This window comes from Mustela erminea, chromosome 17 (genome assembly GCF_009829155.1).
Source record: "Mustela erminea isolate mMusErm1 chromosome 17, mMusErm1.Pri, whole genome shotgun sequence".
NCBI lineage: Eukaryota > Metazoa > Chordata > Mammalia > Carnivora > Mustelidae > Mustela > Mustela erminea.
In genome coordinates, this window is record NC_045630.1 from 19,501,737 (window position 1) to 19,523,116 (window position 21,380).

The 21,380-nt window shown below is 45.6% G+C and overlaps 1 protein-coding gene and 1 long non-coding RNA gene across 6 annotated transcripts in view; both read left to right on the plus strand.

The window, feature by feature from the left end:
- RGL1 (ral guanine nucleotide dissociation stimulator like 1) overlaps positions 1 to 21,380 on the plus strand; it is a 223,102-nt gene that overhangs the window by 155,827 nt on the left and 45,895 nt on the right. For all 5 annotated transcript variants that reach the window (XM_032319041.1, XM_032319044.1, XM_032319042.1 and 2 more), the window contains one exon: positions 6,995 to 7,072. In XM_032319041.1, the coding sequence (XP_032174932.1) occupies positions 6,995 to 7,072 (78 nt within the window). The remainder of the gene's footprint in view (positions 1 to 6,994; positions 7,073 to 21,380) is intronic.
- LOC116576625 lies at positions 7,084 to 20,492 on the plus strand. Its single transcript, XR_004280227.1, has 3 exons — positions 7,084 to 8,713; positions 15,478 to 15,482; positions 20,469 to 20,492. It is a non-coding gene; the product is annotated as an uncharacterized LOC116576625 (long non-coding RNA).

Genomic DNA, 21,380 nt, shown 5'->3' on the forward strand with positions numbered 1-21,380 from the left:
TTCCATGATTCATTGTTTGTGTATAACGCCCAGTGCTCCATGCAATAAGTGCCCTCCTTAGTACCCATCACCAGGCTCATCCATCCCCCACCCCCTCCCTTCTAAAACCCTCAGTTTGTTTCTTGGGGTCCATAGTCTCTGATGGTTCATCTCCCCCCCGAATCCCCTCCCTTCGTTTTTCTCTTCCTTCTCCTAATGTCCTCCATGTTATTCCTTATGTTCCACAAATAAGTGAAACTGTATGGTAACTGACTCTCTCTGCTTGTCTTATTTCACTCAGCATAATCTCCTCCAGCCCCTAAAGAAGTGGTCTCGACCGTTTTCCAGGAGGTGGAGGCAGGGATTGATCACAAGCCTCTTTAGGAGTTTGCTAGAAACTGTGGATCATCCATACAGAAAAAAAGCACATCATCAAATTTTCCTACTGGCTAGGGATTTCCAACCTTCTATAGGTTCATCCGAGGACCCTCCAGGGACAAGCTTTCTAGCATGGACGATGGGACATGACATATAGGTGGCCATTATGAGTTAGAGGAGGGGGCTGCTCCTACCTTGTATCATGGTGAAGCCGGGAAGTATGGTTCTTGAAATTAAATTCATTAAAATAAATTAAATGGTCTTAAAAAGGCATAGGACTGTTTTTGAGTTAGTTTTAGCTTATCTTATCACTTTCCTCTCTTACTACTTTTTTTATCTATCTTACCATTTTTCTTACTTGATATTTGCCTTTTTTTACACATGTATGTGTTTGAGTAAAGGAGAAACTCAGCCCTTGAGAACAACATATAAATTGATGTGATATTGAGTTTTTGTAAGCTTAGGGGAGACAAGCAATCCTGAAAATGGCGATCCTACCATTTTTAGTCCTACGCTCCTATGTATGAGGTTCCGTGTAGCCTATTTCATAAGGTCCTTGATGGGATCTACAGTAACACCTTTTCGTGGTTGGGGAATACTGAGCTTCAGGCTTGTACTGATTTGTTAATAAAGTATTAATTCATTTTAAGCCTAAGACAAATATTGACCCGCTAACAGACTCTGTGTTGTCAGAGCTTTTCCTGCTCACCATCCCAGATGTATCCCTGTTTCTTCTGTTGCCCTTCATGTGACCATAGCCACTGGAACATACTAGCAAGATGTATATGCTGTTGACTGGAAGGAAGAGATACTGATGGGCCACCAAGCTGTGGTGGCGTAAAATGGGCCAAAGAAGAGAAATGGATGACAAGGACTTGGAGTGGAAAATAGAAGAAACCCTATAGCTAGGGTGTAAAATCCATCACACTTAAGGAATAATCTTAAATTTGGATGCAAGCAAGCTATGGTGTGAGAAACCTTTTGGGTTTCTTGTTCTGGAAGAGCAGGGATTATAAAACCTTTGTCCTTTTGGCCTCTTCTTCAGACTGTTGTGGGTTGGGGCTAGGTGTGAAGATTTTCTTCTCAAGGAAAATTTATAACTGTGAAGGATTTTGTAACTGTGAAGTACCACAGGAAGACTAGGCACTCTTTGCTGTTAATGTTGCCTTACCTGTCAGGGACTACCATGATGGTAACGTGGAGAATGAAAGCACAACAAAGATGGAGGGCCCTTCACAGCAAAGGCCTAGAGTGGAGGATGGCAGCTCTTTCTGGATCTTCTAGCTTTTTCTAATTGTGGTAAAAGTGCCTGGAGTTCCAGATCTTATGAGTGGAAAGCACATTCTGTGCTCAGCATCACTGGCCCCTTGCAAGAGAACAAAGAGTCTTTGACCTTTGTCTTCTCCTTGAATAACAAGCTCCATGGAGGTAACAAGACCTTTCCAAGGTAGGCTTGGCGGCAGCGACCCAGTTCTGAGGTCAGACTTGGGTGGAGAGTGCCTGCCGTGAAGGATATTATTTGGAGTGATTAAAAACATCCCTCTTACTGATCTGTGGGATACAGTCCATAGTCGTAATCAAAGCTTCCTTGGTGTTCCAGACATCTGCCGGCTCTTTCACCCGTATCATTCTCCTGAGTCAAGGTCAGCTTCTGAACATTTTCCTCATACCTGACCTGTGTTCCCATGGGTCAGTTAAAGAAAACCGCCTTGAATGTTCACGGGCTGGGGTTTATTAGAGAAGCAGAGCCTCCCAGAGGTCCAGGAGTCAGCAGCTTCATGTGAGGTCCCGCTTTTTGGTCCTTCTTCCTCTCTGTTCTTTCATCCATCCCCAGTAAGTGGCTTCCTCCCTTCTCCTCTTTCCCCAGCCTTTCCTTTCTGTCCCCAGGAGATAGTATTAATTCATTCATTTAGCAAATGTATATTGAGTGTCCACTAAGAGCAGGCTCCATTGCTGCCTCAGGGGATGGGACAGTGAGCAAGGTAAGAGAATGAAACCCAAGTCCTCGCCATGGCCTGTCAAGCCTCATGATCAGTCCCTGTCACTTCTGCGCCTCATTTCCTTCTCTCCCTTTACTTACTCACTAGTGTTCTTGATGCTTCTCAAGCACATCGTTCTGCCACTGTGCTACAGCCTCTGCTACGGCTCCTCGCTCTGCGTAGAAGATGCTTTAGAGATCTGTAGAGCCCACTCGCCCACCTTCTAGAGGATGTTACCTCATCGTCAGTTTCACATCAGGCTTTGTCTGAATACCTCATGGGTGGGAGCTACTTTAGACTCCCCTTATTGTGTCTGATCACCCCTACCTGTTTTATGTTTCTCCATTGCACTTTTCACTCTCTGACTTATTATGTGTTAATTGATTATTATTTTATTGTCTACCTCCACCCACTACAGTGTCCACTTCCTGAAAACAGGGCCTTTGGTTTGTTCACAGCTGTATGCCCAGTGCTGGGAATAGTACCTGAACATAGGCCTTAATGGGGACTGAATGAGTAAAAGGATGAAAGATTGGTAAATAAATGCAAAGAATAAAGTTTCTGACCTCAAAGAAGCTATAATCTAGTGCATTGGGACACATCAAATTAAGATAACTCGAGCTCATGTGATCTGGTAGTGACTCACAAGGAGACTGGGCTGTAGAGTCTGACTGTCACGGTTCAAATCTCTGCTCCATGTATTAGCTGAGAATTGAGGGCAAATTACCTCAGTCCCTGGGCCTCACTTTCTTATTTGTGAAATATGAATAATAATATCACATAGGATTCTTGTGAGAATTAAATGAAACCATTCTTATAAAGTGCTTAGTGCAGTACCAGGCACTTGGTCTGCACTCAGTAATTATTATCTGCTGTCGTTACTGGATTCAAGCGGAGCCGGAGAAGTTCCTCAGGATTACCGCCATCTTGGTCTGGAGTTACTGAGCCTTTTCTGTCAGGGAGCAAAAGTTCAAATGTCTCCCCCAACCAGAGAGACTGTCCCCGAGGACAACTTTATCTTAGGATTTCTTTGAACTGCAAATACCCCTGTCCTCCCTTCAAACACATATTAAACATTTCATTTGCTCAGATAGACTCCAAACAATAATATCTGTCCCCTCTGGAAATAACTGTTTCCTGTTTAAATATCAGCAACCAGTTAAACGTTATGGTTTTGTTTTTCTTTTTCCAGCAATTTTTAGGCCACGGTAAATAATTGCTGAAGACTGTACTTTAAGAGGCATCTGTAAATCTTTCTTTTGCCTCGTGATACAGGGGAAACCATGTCAAAAGTCATTCTGACAATCTGTATTTTAATTTAAGTTTTATGAGTTACCATTTAAAGAAGACCAGTTGCTCATTGGCAAGCCTTTTTCAGAGATTGATGCTTTGATCTTAAATCCTGGGGAGACTTTGCAGAAATTGGAGGTGACGTTGTTGACAGGTTCATCTGTGGCTGTTCGATTGCCATTAATTAAACACGCACACACACCCCTTTTATTTACTCCCCTGGAGTAAATGAATTGAATTTGACTATGGTTTTTGGTGGGAAGCTATGAGAGGGTCCGGGAAACATCAAAGAAATGCTCTTAATCTAGTAAAACTAACTCTCAAATGACCTAGCTTGAACATTAAAGAGTTCTTGATTCTAGTGCTTGTCTAGTTTCTTTTCTGTAAGGCGTTAATTCTCTCTAATGATTAGAAAAACGCAGGGGCAAATATCCATCCCCTCCCCATGAAATTCCAGAGGGTTACAGGCTCTTTAATTTTATCTTGCTTCTGAAGGTCTCCTTTGTAAAACCCTATATACATTTTTTTTTTGCCTTTTCATACTGCTTATATTTTCAAGATCTCAGCTTTAAGATCTTAAAACTTTATTTCGTTTGTATTTCAGTTTTAGAGTTTTGGATCACAGCTATCCTAAAGCTTTTTTTTATGATCCCAGAGTTGAGGAATGAAGACACAGACAGGTTAAGACACCGGTATAAGCAAAAAGCCAGATGGTGCCCTTGCAACAACAGTTGAGAAGTCTGTTTTCATGTCTGCTTAGGGAACCCCACCAGACCATTCATTTGCTCCCAGACAAGTAGCCATCAGACAAGTGCCCAGCATCATTGGAAGCACTAAAGAGTAGGAACAAAGGGGACAGGGATCCTGTTCTCATGGAGTTTATGTTCCAGCGCACAGTAAACACAGTAACTTAATTATACCGTATATGAGAATGTGCAGTACAGGAAAATAAAGCAGCGCTTTGAGTGTTGGTCTTTTTTTTTTTTTTGAAGATTTTATTTATTTATTTGACAGACAGATCACAAGTAGGCAGAGAGGCAGACAGAGAGAGAGGGGGAAGCAGGCTCTCCACTGAGCAGAGAGCCCGATGCGGGGCTTGATCCCAGGACCCTGGGATCATGACCTGAGCCGAAGGCAGAGGCTTTAACCCACTGAGCCACCCAGGTGCCCTTGAGTGTCGGTCTATGGAGGGTGGCCTGGGAGACCTCACCAAGAAAGTGACATTTGAGCAGAGCCCCGCAGGAGCCGCAGGAGCAGAGGGAGGTGCTGTTGGCCCCCCCGGGGGCGGGCAGGAAGAGGAGCACCGAGATTCTGAGTCAGGAGGATGCCCCGGTATGGTGAAGCCGCAGGGGGGCGGGTGAGGCTCAGGGAGGGTGAGCAGGTGCAGTAGACTCCATCAGAGGTATCAGAGCAAGTCCTTTAGGGCCCCGTGAGTCAGGTGTGACTTTTGCCTTTCTTCAGTGTAAAACGGGAGCCACGGGAGGGTTCTGAGCTGAGTGGTGATGTGATGGGATGCACATCGCACAGGATCGCGCTGAGCTGAAGCCGGGAGACTGATTTCCCACTGAAACAGCAGTGGCTGTTTCCCTGCTCTAGACTAAAGGTGGTGGTGGTTTGAGCCAGGGTGGAAGTGCTGAGAAGTGTTTGGATTCAGGGTATGTTATAAAGGCAGAGCCAATAGGATTTCTCAGTGGATTGGGTAGAGACGGGACCATGCACGCGGCCGCACGTGCCTTGTCTTGTTGATGGTCCTCACTGGTCTCCAGAGCATCATCATCCAGCCATTCTGGTCCTGATTAGGGATCTGTGCACCACTCTGGCGGCTGAGAGAAACATCCCTGGGGTCTTCCGAGCACACGCTCTGAGCAGATGGTGCCGGATTAATTAATGAGAGCGAACATCGCTCACCCACATAAGTTGCTTGGTCCGTCTCGACAGCATCTGACTGCACCTGTCGCATCCCATTCTTGGATGCGACCTGGGATAGGTGCTCCTGTCATCCCAACCAGCAGCTCAGCTCCAGAGTCTGAGAAATGCAGAGCAAGAACAGCCGTCCCATCGTCGGATGGGCGGAAGGTGCAGCGGCTCCCCCAAGGCCCGCTCTTCACTGCGCCTGCCCTAATCTTCCCCACTCACGTAAACCACAGATGCTGCTGTGAGAGGAGGTGGAGACTGGTTCCCTGTGATGGTGGCCAAGGAGAGAGCCAGAACATCTGTTCGTTTAGGAGAATTTCATTTCCCATCCCTGCCTTGCTCACATGGGGCTGAATAAATCTTAATCTGACTAAGTTCTTATCTCAGAAGCAGCGAAGGGTGGCCCTGGAAGCCCTCTAAGTAGCAGGTGCAGGCAGAATAAGAGGAATGGGGAGGGTGGAGGCCAGGGGAAAATAGGCTGGAGAGGCCAAGAAGTCCATAAGGCTGATGAGCTCAACAGAGGAGCAGGTGGATGGGAGGGGGCTGGTGCCTCGGGGTGCGGACTGGAACCTACCGGCATAGGGCGATAGGGAGACCAGATGGGCTGGCACTCAGTCAAACCAGATGGTGGGCTTTTATCTCTAAAAGGATTTGTAAATCCTAGGAACACGGAACATAAGGGTACTGGGGCCTTTAATCCCATTAGTAGAAGACAAAAGTGTTCTCTTTAAAAAATGTAAACACACCAATTACAGAATTTCTATGATCAAAACTTAGGGACAGAGTACCAGTTTGCGAAACGCCAAGGCATCTCTGGATTCTTCACTGAGAGGAAGAGAAACTGCAGAAATCGTCAGGGTCAGGGCATTCATTATAAGTTAATAAAAAGACACCCCTTCGAGCAGTTCAAGTGTATGCTTGGAACCAAACAAAATGTGATGCATTTGTATGCAGTAGGCTTGCTTACATGCAGAGCTGGAGGAACAGCTAACTGCAGTTGGGAACTGATTAATTATTCAGTAAACTTTGAGAAGGAGACACATTTAAAAATTTAAGCACCTATTGCTTTCTAAAAAGTCATCCTCCTGTGTCCCCTTGGGGTCTCCTTGGGGGTAAGTCCAGGAGGAGAAGTTATGGAAGTAATTCTTGACCCTCAAGCAATGGCTGAAACGAGGACTGAAGAACAGGATTTGTCTACAAAAAGGAGAGCCGCTGTGGGGACGTGGAGGCCGGCAACTGGGCAAGGTTTCCATTTCAAACATGAGATGACAGTTTCCATGTTTCAGGAGTAATTAAGGAAAGAAATATTTATGAATTAGCATCAAAAAGTGATATGATGGGATATTAACTTAATGGTGTGGGAAAGCAACTCAGTTCCATTTCAAACATGAGATAACAGTTTCCACTTTTCAGGAGTAATTTGTTTGTTTGTTTGTTTGTTTTTATCTGTAAAGGTATGGAAACCTGACAAGTCCAAACTGTGAAGAAGATGGAAGCCCAAGTTCATCAGAGTCTAAGACGGTGATCCGGAAGTACGTATGCTTTTTCTGTGTATTATAAGCTCTCAGTCAAGACTCATTACCCTAAAAGAATGTAATTTAGTAGAGCTTCTCTTTTTTTAAATTTCTTTTTATTGTTGCCATTTTCCCCCATAATGCGTAAAACCATAGAGTTATTTTTTGACCATCCAATGATAGTCATTTATTCATCCGGTAAAAATGTTTTGGGCACCTATCATGTGCCAGGCCCTGCACTAAGGGAAACAGCTACCAACAAAACTGACCTCGGCCTTGTGAAGTGTGGATTTTAGCCGAGAGACGGCGCGTCCACACAGAAAGGCAGTGAACGAGAGCAAAGGGACTAGATCCTGACGGAGAGGTTGATTCACGCAGGGTGCCAGGAAGGGGCTCTCTGATCTGGTGACACTGGAGCAGAGTCGTGAATGGGGTACAGGCTGGGCCTGGTGAATATCCGAGCAGGGAAAGTGTGGACGAAGCTGTGAGGCAGGAGCAGGAGGCAGACGGATGAGTGAGGCTGGAGCCGAGCGCATGGAGGGACCAGTGCTAGGGAATGCGATCCGGAAGGTGGTGGGGGTTCCAGATCACATGGGGACTTGAAGGCCCTGGGCAGGATGTTAAATTTTATCCTAAGGAAGATAAGCAGCATTTAGAAGGGTTTCGAGGAGAGCAGTGCTGTGGCCTGATTAATATTTCAGAAGGCTTTCTCTGGCTCTACGTGGAAAACAGACTCTGGCAGCGGGATGGGGGGCAAGAGCGGCAGCAAGGAGCCTGGTTAGCACCCTTGCAAGGATCCGGGCAGGAGATGCTGGTAGTGTAGGCTGGAGGAGGAGGTGGGGGAGGAGGTGATGGTAGTGGTAGTGGTGGTGGCATCCACCACATGATAGTAGTAATAGTAGTAATAGTAGTAAAAGTAGGAGTAACTTGTTGTAAGAAGAGCTTCTGCGGAGATCTTGAAGGTATTGCCGGCAGGTTGTACTGATGAAGTGGATGGGGCATGTGAGAGAAAAAGAGGCGGCATGGACACCTCCGAGGGTTGTGGTGTGAGTCACTGATAGAGCAGAACTTAGGTTTTATGAGATAGGAAAGGCTGGGGAGGAGGAGCAGGTGTGGTGGGCAGCACGTGTCAGTAATTTCATCGTAGACATACTCACTTTGAGACGATTGGCTAAATCTAGAGTTCAGGGAGAAGTCAGAGTGGGAGGCATAATCTGGGCATCCTTAAGTTAGACATGGTAGTTAAAGCTATGGGGTTGAGTGTGCCCCCTGTGGGAACAAAGGCTGTCAGAAGAGGAAGGTACAAAGACTGAGCCTTGGTTCCTTCCAGTGTTCAGATTAGGAGGATAAAGGTCCAGCAAGAGGAGGCTGGGACAGAGAAGAAAGAAGTTGTGTCCAGAAGACAAGTGAAGAAGGAGTTTTGAGGGGGTGTGACCAACCATGTCTAACAGTGCTCAGTTATCAAGTGAGAAGAGCCTGGGGAAAGACTCCTGCCTTTGTAACACATTGGTCCTTGGCCCACTTGACAAGTGCAGTTTTGGTGGATGGCGGTCTGGCTCAAGAGAAGACAGAAGTTTGGAAGAGAAATGGACTGGAGGATGATCTGGGGCAAAGGAGGGTTTTTTTCATCATATATGTGTTTGTTAGACCTGGGTGTTGGTTTAATCTGATGAGAATAATCTAGAAGACACTGACAAAAAATCCATGGTGGGGGTTGCAGGCCGCTCTAGGAGTGATGTTCTTGAGTTGATGGGATATATGCCAGGGTGCTTGAAAGGACTCTTACTAAGTATTCATCTTGGGGTCTGACTGATGAAATCCTTTCTTCAGAGCCAGGGATGGGAAGGTAAGAAAATTGAGTATCTTTTTAAAGTCTTGAGAGAGGCAGTTTTATTATTTTGTTGGATGGACTGTAACCTTCTAGAAAAGCAAACACATCTGTGTAGATATTTGAATGTCAAAGCAACATGTGTGGTGAGTGGAACTAATACTTTTATTCTTAGAGGGCTTGGGGAGGCTTCTTGGAGGAGTTGACATTTCCGGGAGGGCGATGGTTTTGGTGGTAGAGCCATCCAAGCAGGGGAACAGTGGGACCGAGTCAGGGAGATGCATTTTGGTAACAAGACAGAATGCTACGGCCACTTCCTGATGGCGTATGTACCAGGTTGAGGGGAGTTGTAGAGCCAAAGCTATTGTGAAGGGAGGTTCATTCTCCCAAGAGAGTAAGGGCCCTCTGTGGTAAGCAGGAGTCAGTCAGCCCTGAATAGTTTCTGCAGGAGGGAAACAGTATCATCAAATAGGTGATGTGAGTTGGGGGGTGGACTTGATTGACAGACTTCTTACCCAGAGTGTGGTACACGGACCAGGAGCATCGGCACCACCTGGGAGCGCGTTAGAAATGCAGAATCTCAGTCCTCACACAGACCTAGGTTAGAATCTGCATTTCAGTAAGATCCTTGAGTGATTCCTATGTACTTTAAGGGTTTGAGAATAGTAGGATTAGAGAGGTTTTGTTGTTAATTGTGTTTATCCCTGAAAACTTACTGAAATAATAATTTTTTGAAAAGAACCTTTTTATAATGAATCTTTTTAAGCATCTACAAAAGGAGTCTTGAGTCGCTAGCTTGTCACATGTAGTCTCCCCCTGGGACCAGATTCAGAAATAAGTGTGTTGTTCTCCACAAACTTTGGAATTGAGTCAAATCTGGAGCTACCATTTAACCAGCCACCTGAACACTCCAAGGACGGTAACGGTCTGAAAAATATCCAGAGCTTTTCTGTTTCCCAGGGGGTGCTTTGAGATTAAGCAGGTTTCTGGGAAGTCGCACATTAAAGAAAATTGGTTTGTACCTTAGATGTGAAGAATTAAGCTCGTTATTTGAAAGTTCTATTATAAAACTTTATTCTACTTCATTGTACACCAGGAACAGTGTGATGTGGGTGAAACTCCAGGATAAGCCGTTGTAAAGGGCTTTCCAGTTTTAAGCATATGAGTCCTTAACAAAGAGCTTCACATAGAACTCCCCGGAGGGGGTCCATCATCTGGGGACAATGGTCCTTTCCTAAAGCCTCACAATGAATTGGTAGAAAGTGCTTGACCCTTTTCCTCAGACCGACTTTGCTTTTTATAAAAAAATTATGCCTGCTGAAAATACGCCACTTTATCTTATAATGGGCTCCTCTGTCCTACAAATACTGGAATGCTGAAATCCCTTCTCTCAGCTGACCTCTTTCTTCCTTGTGTTTTCCTTCTTTCGTATTGCTTCCTCCCCAACCTCCCCCATTTCTCCTTTTATTATTTTTCATCTCATTTCACCATCATCTGTTTGCTCTGTCAGAGGTTGCCCTTCTCCTCATCATTTCTGCGGCTGGGTGGGGTCAGTGCTCTGTCTTTCTGAGAGGAAATCAGGGTCGCACCTTCTTCATTCCATATGTAACGTGTGGAAAATTCCTCCACCAATCCCAGAGCTCTGGCATCTGACCTGGAGCCATGACCAAAGGCCTCCTGATGGCTGATGTTTGTGTAGGAGATATGGCTCTATGGCCGTTCTCAGTGGGCTGGTTTTGTCCCCAGAAGATGTTTGGCAATGTCTGGAGAAATTTTTGTTGTCTTAACTTGGTGGGGGGATGCTATTGGCTTCTGGTAGATAGAGGCCAGGACTGTTGCCAGATAGTCTACATGCACAAAATACGGCCCTCCCGCAGAGAATGATCTGCCTCAAAGTATCCCTGGTGTGCAGGCAAGCTACACGGGGAGGACTGCAGCCCTCAAGTGAAAGCTGTCTTTACTTAGGAATACCAGATGTACATAAAAATAGGACCCTGCTTATTTGTGGGGGTGGGGGGGAGTCCCAATGCAGAGGTGGTCTGGGAGCCAGCCTCAGAGAAGGCGAAGGGCCTTGAGTAAGGAGCCTGGAGAACTCAGATTCAAGTCCCTCATCACTCACTGTCACTTTCCAGCTGTATGACCTGGTCACTTCACCTCTCTCTCACTTTCAGTTTGTTGACCCGAAAAATGAGTGCTCGGAATATAGGATCCCTGGCGGCCTTTCAAGTTTAATGGCCTCCGGGATAAAACTTGTTTAGGTTTCCTCTTTTCCAAAGTGAAAATGAATATCAGAAGCAGGGATCTTGGGGCGCCTGGGTGGCTCATTCGGTGAAGTGTCTGCCTTCAGCTCAGGTCAGGACACCAGGGTCCTGGGACCCAGCCTTGCGTGGGCTCCCAGCTCAGCGGGGAGTCTGCTTCTCCCTCTTCCCCTCCCCCAGCTCGTGCTCTCTTATTCTTTCTCTCTCTGGAATAAATAAATAAAATCTTAAAAGAAGGGGAAAAAAAGGAATCAGAGATATGGCCCAAATAGTATACTGAATTTTTGAGAAGTCTCCTCGACTGCTTTTTTCAGTTGGGGGAGTGGGGGCTGTGCCACTAGTTTCGATAAACTAGAAAACCAAAAGGGCTTCTTTGGCCTGCTCGGGAGTATTCGCGACATCATGGCGGCTCACTGCGCTTCTCAGTCCAGAGATGAGCTAAAGCATTGGATTGCGGGGTCAGGTGACAGGGGCAAAATGCCAGTTGTTTTCCTTTGCCGTGAGTCTGTCTTCTTGTGATTTCAGGTGGGAAACAGGCGGCAGGAATTCAGTAACTTTCTAAGAAGTAAACATCCTGTTTTAGGGCAAATGCCTGCAGGGTTGCAGATGGGGTGCGGTGTGGGTGGGGAATCACTGGGAGGCTTAACCCTGAGCAGAAAAATCCTCAACTCTTGTTTGGTTTTTCAGTTTTTAATGTAAAGCATAGAGCAAGGCTTACATTTCATACAGGGTCCCAAATCCCAAGATAACAGTCTTCCTTGTATTTCTAAATATGGATCTAATCAACCTTTCAGAGGATAAAAGAACTAAGAAAAAGGAGAATGGGGAAGTACAAATGGAACTGCCCAGATGAAAGATTGGCTTCTGGTGTCTTGGACCACAGCTGACGAGTGTTCTTCATGAATTTCAAAAAGTGTCAGATTGTGCTGTGACTCCCACTTGTAATTTCAGGCCCGAGTGTGCCCGGTTCAGGCTTTGTGCAATATCAGGGACCTTTGAAGTCATCTAGCCAAAATAAGAATTCCTTAAGTTGCGAGGAATGCAACTTCCAAGGCCTCTAGATGTTGGAATCTGCCACACAGTGATCTCTGATGTTAGCGCGAGACTGTTGTGTATAATAAGGCATCCCGTGTTTATTTCTACAATCCCTAAACTTGCCACTATTTGGAAATCAGGAAACTGACTTCCTGTGACAGGAGAAAACATCTCTGCCCACATCCATTCTACCTGTGCCCCTTTCCTCTTTCCTACTGACACTTTTACATGATAAAATGTTGTCTATTTAGAATAACAAAATCAGAACCAGATGGAAAAGGAAACTTTCCTTCCTGCAGATTTATTACAATCATTGAATTCAGAAGTGAGGAGAATGTAAAGGGATATTAACCATGCCGAAACCTGATACCATGAATCTTCATGCTTTGGAATGGATCTGAAATTAGACTGTCTGTCTGTCTGTCTATCTTAGATACTTTAAAGCGGTTTAGGAGGTTTAAGACTCATCAGGAAATGACACTTTTTTCTTTCCTTTAATACTATTATTATAACGTTGAAAGAGTTCTATTTCCTTTTCTTTTATGGACTGTCTTCACTTCCCTTCTGGAGCGCTGTGTTTTGTTTTCTGAAACTCTTTACCACCGCAGTGCTTTCAACTGTTGAAATCATTCTGCTTTCATCTCTGTACATTCAGACGATATGAATGCCATTCTCGTAATCTTTTCCCAGAAGTTGCAAATAGTGACACCAGATTTTAGTCTGGTAAGGAATCAAATAGTGGTAATCCAAGACATTGGAACCACTTTAAAGGAAAGTGGGGTGAGTTCAAGAAGCCTGGCTGTGATTCCTTAATGCCCGAGAAACTTGACGGTGGAAAGTACTAAAAAAATCTTCCCAGAGAGTTTGCAGTCAGTATTCATTCCAGCGAACTCAAATACCCTATGAAGGCAGTGGGAGGAAATTAATCTGGCTATTTTAACAAAAATGGGGCAAAGAAGGGGGTAAGGAACAGAGCAAAAGTAAGATCTAAAACTTGAAATTTATTTATTTTTAAAGATTTTATTTATTTATTTGACACAGAGAGAGAGATCACAAGTAGGCAGAGCAACAGGCGGGGGCCGGGGCAGGGGAAGCAGGCTCCCTGCTGAGCAGAGAGCCTGATGCAGGGCTCCATTCCAGGACCCTGAGATCATGACCTGAGCTGAAGGCAGACACTTAACCGACTGAGCCGCCCAGGTGCCCCTAAATCTTGAAATTTAGAAGAATGAAAGGCTACAAGGTGAAAGGAGCATTTCTAAAGTTAAAGTGGGATGGAGGAAGAAATGGAAAAATTATACACAACGTAAAAGAGCCTGGCATTGTCTTTAAAACGCCCATACCGGACAAGGAAAAGTGTAAATTATCGTCCTAAAAGTCATTGAAATCTTGAATCAGAATTGCGTGTTTAAGGGAAGAAAGTAGGTTCCCAAAGCAGAAATTTGTTTTCTAAAAATTCCGGAGAAGTGAAACGTCGGTGGTCAGTGGTTCAGAAAGAAAAATCAGCGACTTAAGAATCTCTTGGGGTTCTTGAAGTGTCAGAGAAAGGCAAACAGGCCACCCGACCGGACCCTGTCATTGACTGACCCTGCAGCCCGGCAGGGGATGACAAGGTGATATCGCTGTCACCAGCCTGGCCTGTGCCTTCGGCTGCAGTGTATGGTGCGCTTACTAGCGTGAGGCCTTCTGCGGGGGGCCTTGTGTCTTCCTTTACTGTCACAGATTTGCTGTGAGATGTTGGCCTCATTGTATCAGTGTGTAAATGGAAGCTCCAGAAAAGTATCATACACACTTTGACTAACGTCAAGCTGCTGGTTAAGCGAACCCTGGTCAGACCAGGGTTCAAATATCAGCGAACTCTGGTATTTGAACTCGGGTCCAAGGCGTGGGCTTCTCACCATTTTGTTCTTGGACGTCCCATTTCACAAGAGCATCGGGATCTCAGGTGCCTTTCCAGGCCACATCTGTGTAGATCACAGTTCCCAGTCGCCACCAGAAGTCCACGAAGAGCTAAGGCATATTATCACCGTCGTGACGGGTGTTGTAGTGTGTTAGCCTCCTGACATCTCGTAATTTGGGATCATTTTCCTTGCCCTGTGTTGTTTTGCCTGGCTTTACTACTGAATGAACACCCTGAGCCAGGTCCCTAGACAGCTGTTAGAAATGGGGAAGTTGGGCTTGTTTCCTGGGGAAGGAGATGGGTTGTAGGATGTGAGGAAAGAAGAAGGAAGACCGATGGGTCAGGCCCGTGGATCTGAGTGCCTGCTTCCTGTTCTTGGAGCCTGGCCACGTCTTTCCTTCCCAACTTCCCAACTTCCTCCATTCTAATGGTGCAAAATGGAGAAACCCTCAGCAGTTTTTTCATTAGAGGACCATTTATAACATAAAACGCCTGCCTCAGATGGTGAGGAATTGGAGAATACAGAGCTACAGAGGTCCTTGAGAAGTTGTTTGGGTTGGAGTGGCAGTACCCTTTGTAATAGCAATAGCTAGAATTCACTGATGCTTAGTAGGGATAGTCTCTGTATATCCTTTCATGATTCCCATAATAACATGATGTATCTTACACGTGAGGGGTCTGAGACAGAGGTTAAGGAGCATGTCCAAGGTCGCACAGGGAATCAGGGAAAACTGGGATTTCAACCCACGCCTTGCCCTCTACACTCTGGCCTCTGCTTCTTTTCCCTGTGATAAAAATGAGATATTTTCTCTTAAGAACTTAGGTCAGACTCTCCTGTTCATGCTTTTTTCTTAAAATTAAGATGTTTGTCTTTTCTTTTCCTTTTTTAAAAAAAGATTTTATGTATTTATTGGAAAGACTGAGAGAGAGAGTCTGAGCAGGGAGAGGGGGAGAGGGAAGGGAAGCAGGCTCCCCACTAAGCTGGGAGCCCGACACGGGGCTCAGCCCCAGGACCCTGAGATCATGACTTGAGCTGAAAGCAGATGCTTAACCAGGTGAGTCACCCAGGCATCTGCTTAAGATGTTTTCCCACGACAGTTTTAGATTTGTGTAAGGACTGAACAGTTAGTACAGCAGAGTGCCCGGATGTCCCCCTCACAGATTCCCCTGCGGTTCTTACGTGACTATAGCGTGTTTGTCACAATTAACAAACCAGGATGGCACATCATTAACTGACGTCCGGAGTTTACTCACATTTCCCTACTTCTACCTCATGCCTTTTTTCTGTTCCAGAATCCCACCCAGGATACCACATTACATTTAGTTGTCATATCCACCTGCGTTCCTCTTGGCTGTGACAGTTTCTCAGACTTTTCTGGGTTTCAATGACCTTTACGGTTTTGAGATCGGGTATATTATGGGATACCCCTTTATTGGAATTTTTCTCATAACTACACTGATATTTTTCTCACAATTAGACTGAACTTATGAGTTTTTGAGAGGGCTATTACAGAAGTAAAATGCCACCTCATCACATGATATCAAGGATTCCTTCTGTCAGTATGATTTATGACTGTCCTTGGCCTCGATCACCTCCCTGGGGTAGTAGTTTTGTGATTTCTGCATGGAAGACATCGTCCTACACAACCGTGTTGTTGGAAGGAAGTCAGAGTGTACAGCCCCCCGTTAACGAGTGGGGGTTATGCCCCCCCCGGAGGGTAAGTTATCTAATCAATGTATTGGGGAGACTTCTGCATGGGAGATTTGTTTCCCTCATCTATTAATTTATTTAAAGATTTTTATCAGTTTAGACTCAGTGAGTAAATTTTTTTATGCTTTGGATCATAATCCGATGCCAGTTTTTTGCTCAGATTGTTCCCGTTTAGGCCGTTGGGAACTCTTTTGATTGACTCGTATGTCACTTTGAGAGGTGTTTCTGTCGTTGTGGGTATGTTCTGTTGTTCAAGCCCTCTGACCTTCCGGCACAACAAGGTGCTCTGGGCTCATCTTGTATGTTTCCGGCCCCAGGCCCGGAACCAGCCATTTCTTCAAGGAAACCTGATTCTTTTCATGGCAGAATGAACGGTACTGGCAACCAGGATCCTAGGTGCACTCAGTGCTGCTGAGCTGTCATTTCTTCATAGCCCTCTCTGCCGATAGGACTAGGAGATTTATGTTTACTTGAATTATGAAATACACATCTCTAGGAGTATTTATGTATAACCATCTGTATCTATATTATGTTAAACACAAGTTCTCGCTGATGTCTCCAGCTCTAATCCATGACCGCATAGATGGCTCTAGCCTGCTCCCCTTGCTTATTTGGAAGTTCCCTCTGTGACAGCGAGAACAGTGGCGGCCCCCGTCTGCCATGCATTTGCTTAGTTGTTCAGCTCCAGGAGACTTGGTGGGCAGTATCGGGGTTGTCGGCTCATTACCTGTGGGAAACAACTCTATCAAGTAGAGTGCGGTGCTTATGTGCAGTTCCGTTCGCCTCCAGTCCTTTGATAGAATGCCCTTCTTAACAAAAATAGCTAGTATTTTTTGAGCACTCATCGTGTCCTAAGAACTCTTCTAAATATTTAGTATGTATTAGCTCTTGGCCTCCCAATCCTATGAGGAGGCATCCATTATTGTGCCCATTTTCCAGGTGAGGAAGCTGAGGCATACAGAGGCTAGCTCGCGGCTAGTGAGCCACAGAACCAGGACCCCAGCTGGGCACTCCAGAGACTGTTCAGCCACATTGGCTGAGCTGCTCATGAAAAAGCAGGCATTTCAGAGCTCCCTTTGTTTCTTTTCCTTTTCTAATGGAGCGCAGACTCTGGCACACCAAGTAAGGTTGGTGATACAGGGTTAGGTCTGTGCACGATGAATTCTCTTCAGTTTCTGTAAATTTGCCTTCAGATGCCAGGGCCCGCGCATCTAGTGTGGGAATAAAGGACAGGTGTGTAAACACTGCTGACGTTGCGTGATTGGTTTCGGGCTCACCTCCTCCCCCTCTGGGCACTTCCCGACCCACATGTACTCGGTGTGTCTGTGTCCTCGCTATCATGGTCTTCCTCCTCCTCCTCTCCTCACCTCGGAGCTTTTTCCCTTTCACTGCCTCCTGGCCCGTCACTGGCTTCTGTGCTCTGTCCTTGCTGCTGCTTTGCTCTGATTCTGGTCCTCTCTGCACCGATTTCCCTGAGCCTCTCGGCATTCCTCTCTCACTTTTCCTCCCAGCCTTCTAATCCCTGCTCAGCCTCTGCACCAAAAAATGCACCACGGAAAATGTAAAAGAAAGCATTGCAAGATGACCTTGACAAGAGCAGATAGTCGTATTTCCATCTTCTCCAGGCTTTTTCAGAAAAAAAAAGAGACACTGATTCTCTCTGCCTTCCTTTGTTCTTTCTTGTCAGGGAAACCATCTTTCCAAGGGTCTCCGAGGCAGCCTCGCTCCGGCAGCCTTCTCTGAAAAGGAAAACCTCCGTGACTAGGAGAACAAGGTGGAGCGGTCTAGCTCAGAGTCGGTGTCAAGGTCACTTTGCTTCCTTCCCTTGAAGAGCAAGGTGCATTGGCTCTCACCCTCCGGGCTTGGCAGTGTCACCTGCCACATTAATTCAAAGGCCCACCCTCCACAAAGATTTTCTTATCATCTATCTGTATAGGAAAAGATCCAGTTTTTGGAGAATATCTTAACATAGAAAAAAACATTTTGCTGCCTTTGAAAAAAAGTGATCTCAGATCGATTTCTGGGGAGAGAAAAGAGCTCTAAATGGACAGGGTTACCCATTTTGTCCTGACAGTCCTATTTCTTGGCTTGGAGGTTACACATCAGGGGAGAGATGACTTCGTATTTTGAAAATTTCTAATTAAGCCTTTTACCAGTTGTAGAATATTTTACAATGGGATTTTAATATGATTTAGTACCTGTGCATTCAGATCCCTGTATGTATTTAAAAATCTGTGGTTCGAGCATCCTGGCAGCCTAGACACTTACCTCGGGCAGCCCAGTTACTCTGCACTCAAGGCCCCCATGGCAGCTCGTAGTTCTGTACTGGTTCCTTGTCCCTCTCAGCGAAGGCATCTGTCTCCTGTTTTCCAACCAGGTATTATTAAGTGTGATTTCTGTTTGGCTAAGAAGTCAGATGAGTATAGCAAATCTCACCGTGGTGCGTTCCTCGCCTCTCTTCCTGTTCGTTAAACAGGGCTTCTGTGTGTCCCTTGAAACTGTTTTGCCCTCTCTCACCTCAGGATCTTTGCTCATGCTGTTGCCACTGAGTCTTCACCCCAGTAACTCTTTTATACCTAAGATCTCACTGAACATTGTCTCCTAAATCCTTCTGTGGGATCCCTGTTGTGACGTCCGTCACATACATGGTTCTTGTGAATATGGAAACAAAGGGCACTCGAATACTGTTAGTGTAATTAGTGAATTAATTCTCCCCATGGGTCTGTTTTCTTAGAAGTAGAAGCCTTAGACACTGTATCTGTCAGTTCCACACATGGATGTCTGAGCATGTCCTCCTGTCCCTTAGAGACCATTGTGGTAGGTTGCAGACAGTGGCCAGGATGGCCTGGGGTAGAAAAAGCAATCCTGGTCGTCCCGTTGGCTGTCATTTTTGGGATCCTGCCCTGGCCACCCACCCAGCATGCTTCCTTGGGACCGAGGGTGTGTGGCTCTGTAATACATTAAAGATGACTTCGGAAAAGGAGGTCACGTACTGCCTTTCCTCCTTACTGAGTTTAGATTATTTCGCAGTCATGATCTTTCCGCTTGGTCTCAGAAAGCACTTCTTCAGTCGTCACAGGTCATTCAAGAAGCACGTCTTGCAGTTTGTATTAGAGTTTGGGGTCCCTGAGTTGATCTGTCCCAAGGAGGGTGCCTTAGGTGGGGTGTGTGTTCGTGTGTGTGTGAGCACACATGTGCGTGTGTGCACAAGTGCAGGCTCTGTTCCCAGTGACTGTCTTCTTGCAGCAGGCCTGGGGCCACATGTGTTGTACCACAGTGCGGATTCCGAGTCTTCCTTTCTGTTATAGGTAGAGGATTCTTTGAATGATGTCTGTGAGTGCTGACTGATTTTCACTGAACCCTTTTACCTTTAGTCCCTTCCTCTCGTGATTATGGCAAGTAGTTTTAAGACTGCCACAGCCACGTTTCTCTTTAGGTACCTTGAAATGTCTGCATTGCCCTGCTGTCAGGTGAACGCACTGAACAGTGTCAGGGAGCTGCAGGCAGGTGTTACTGCATCTGTCCTCCAGGGAGGGGTCAGTGGAGTTGAGGGACCCAGCCAACTCCCTTTGTTCACAGGTGGCACAGCTGGGACCCATCTCAACTGGTTTTTCTCCTTCAGCCTCCTTCCTCGTTCTGGTGCAGAGCCAAGGAACCTCTCTAGTTTACCAGTCACACCGTTTCTGTAAATTTATGATTTTAAACCAGATTTCCCTTTCCTTCCCAAATAATCAATTCTGGTTGGGACCTAAGTTCAGTCTCAGGGGTGGAGCCACAAGGGGTGAGATGGAAAGGCGTTGGCCAGCAGTCCCGTTGGCCGCCATGATTGTGTGATGTTGCTTTCCTTTTTGAAATCTTAAATGTTTCGCATTTTATCTGCCTTATAGTCTCTCAAGAACGGGAAGTTTCTTCCCAGGACTGGTAAACATAAAGCTACTGTGAGCTTTGGGCACGTATCCAGACCTTTCCAGAAAACCTCCCTTCCTGGCATGCTGATAACCACCCTGCTGATAGGAGGGCAGGGGTCTGCCTCGTGTGGTATTGTGCTGTTTGTGAGTTTCTTTCTCTTCCTTCTTCCTCCCCTCTCCCCTCCGCTTCATTCCTTCTTTTCTGTGAAAATGCTTTTTCGAGTCAAGTCAGTGTCTGGGTCTGTAATGAGCTCCCAAAGTCCTCTTAGGGTAAGCTGTGGGCACTGTCGCAAAGGGTAGAACGAGTAGATTACCAGAGCTATTAAAAACATCAGACTGAGGAGGACGGAATGTGCGCCTAAAGGCAAGTCTGATCTGGACTCGAGTTCCTCTTGAGAACTCCCCCAGCCCTTCCAGGCTGCAACTTTCCATGAGGCCAAGCTCTAAATACTGTGTCCCATAGAAGGAACGGAAGTACTCAGAGATGTAAACAAGGATACACATTTTGTAATCGTTTGTGATTGTGAGAACATGAAAATAACTTGAATATGTGCACGCTAGTAGAAGAACCCAAACATTAATGATGATGTGCCCATGTCATGGAATAGTACATGTAACTCTGGGAAACAGGTAGATCTCGAGGCACTGAATGGTGAGGTGTTTCATACTGTTTCATCCTATTCAGTGGGGAAAAGAAAATCCATGTTGGCTTATAAATACATAGTACATTTATTAAAGTATATATACATATCCACTGAAAAGTCTAGAAGGATATAGGACGCCTGGGTGGCTCAGTTGGTTGGACGACTGCCTTCGGCTCAGGTCATGATCCCGGAGTCCCGGGATCGAGTCCTGCATGGGGCTCCCAGCTCCATGGGGAGTCTGCTTCTCCCCTGACCTTCTCCTCGCTCATGCTCTCTCTCACTGCCTCTTTTTCAAATAAATAAATAAAATCTTAAAAAAAAAAAGAAAGAAAGAAAAGAAAAGTCTAGAAGGATATACTCCAAACTGTTAATAGATAGTCCTGGAAATGGGATTAGAATGAAGAGGATGTAGGTATTTTGCTGTTTTAGTTTATATATATTTGCAATATTTACTTTTTTGCAATAAAGAATCAGCTTTGTGATTTTAAAACTAATAATTATGGGAGGCCAAGAAAGCAATGAATTGATATCTTTTCCTGTCTGACTGTTACTTGTGCTTCTGGACTTCTGCCTTGGTTTTCTTTTAAGTTAAGAAACCGAGGAGTCACTAGGGTCATTGCGTCGCCGGTCTTGTCAGGTGGAGGCTCTTTTTTAGTTTTATTGATTGATACGAATTATCTTCCCTCCATGACTGTTCTTCCATCGGTATCATTGGAAGAGTATCTTCTCCCTGAAGTATTAAATATTAAATGAGTAGTTCTTCTCATGAAATCAATTCACCCTTCTTTTGAGCAGGACAGAAGTGTCTGTGAGAATCAATGTGATGGAGGTAGAGATCAGGTTTTCCTGCCCTCCCGGCTGTGCGCAGCTGCGTGCCTACCCCGGTTCCGGGCTCGGTGCTTGCCAGCCAGGAAGAGAAGGAATTCATAGAAAAATGTCTCCTTCCTTATAAAAATGATTAGAATGCCACTTGGTTGTCTTCTTTAATTCATGATACTCATCCTTTGTGAAGAGAAATAATGAATGCTTTGTGTGGGCTCTCAGA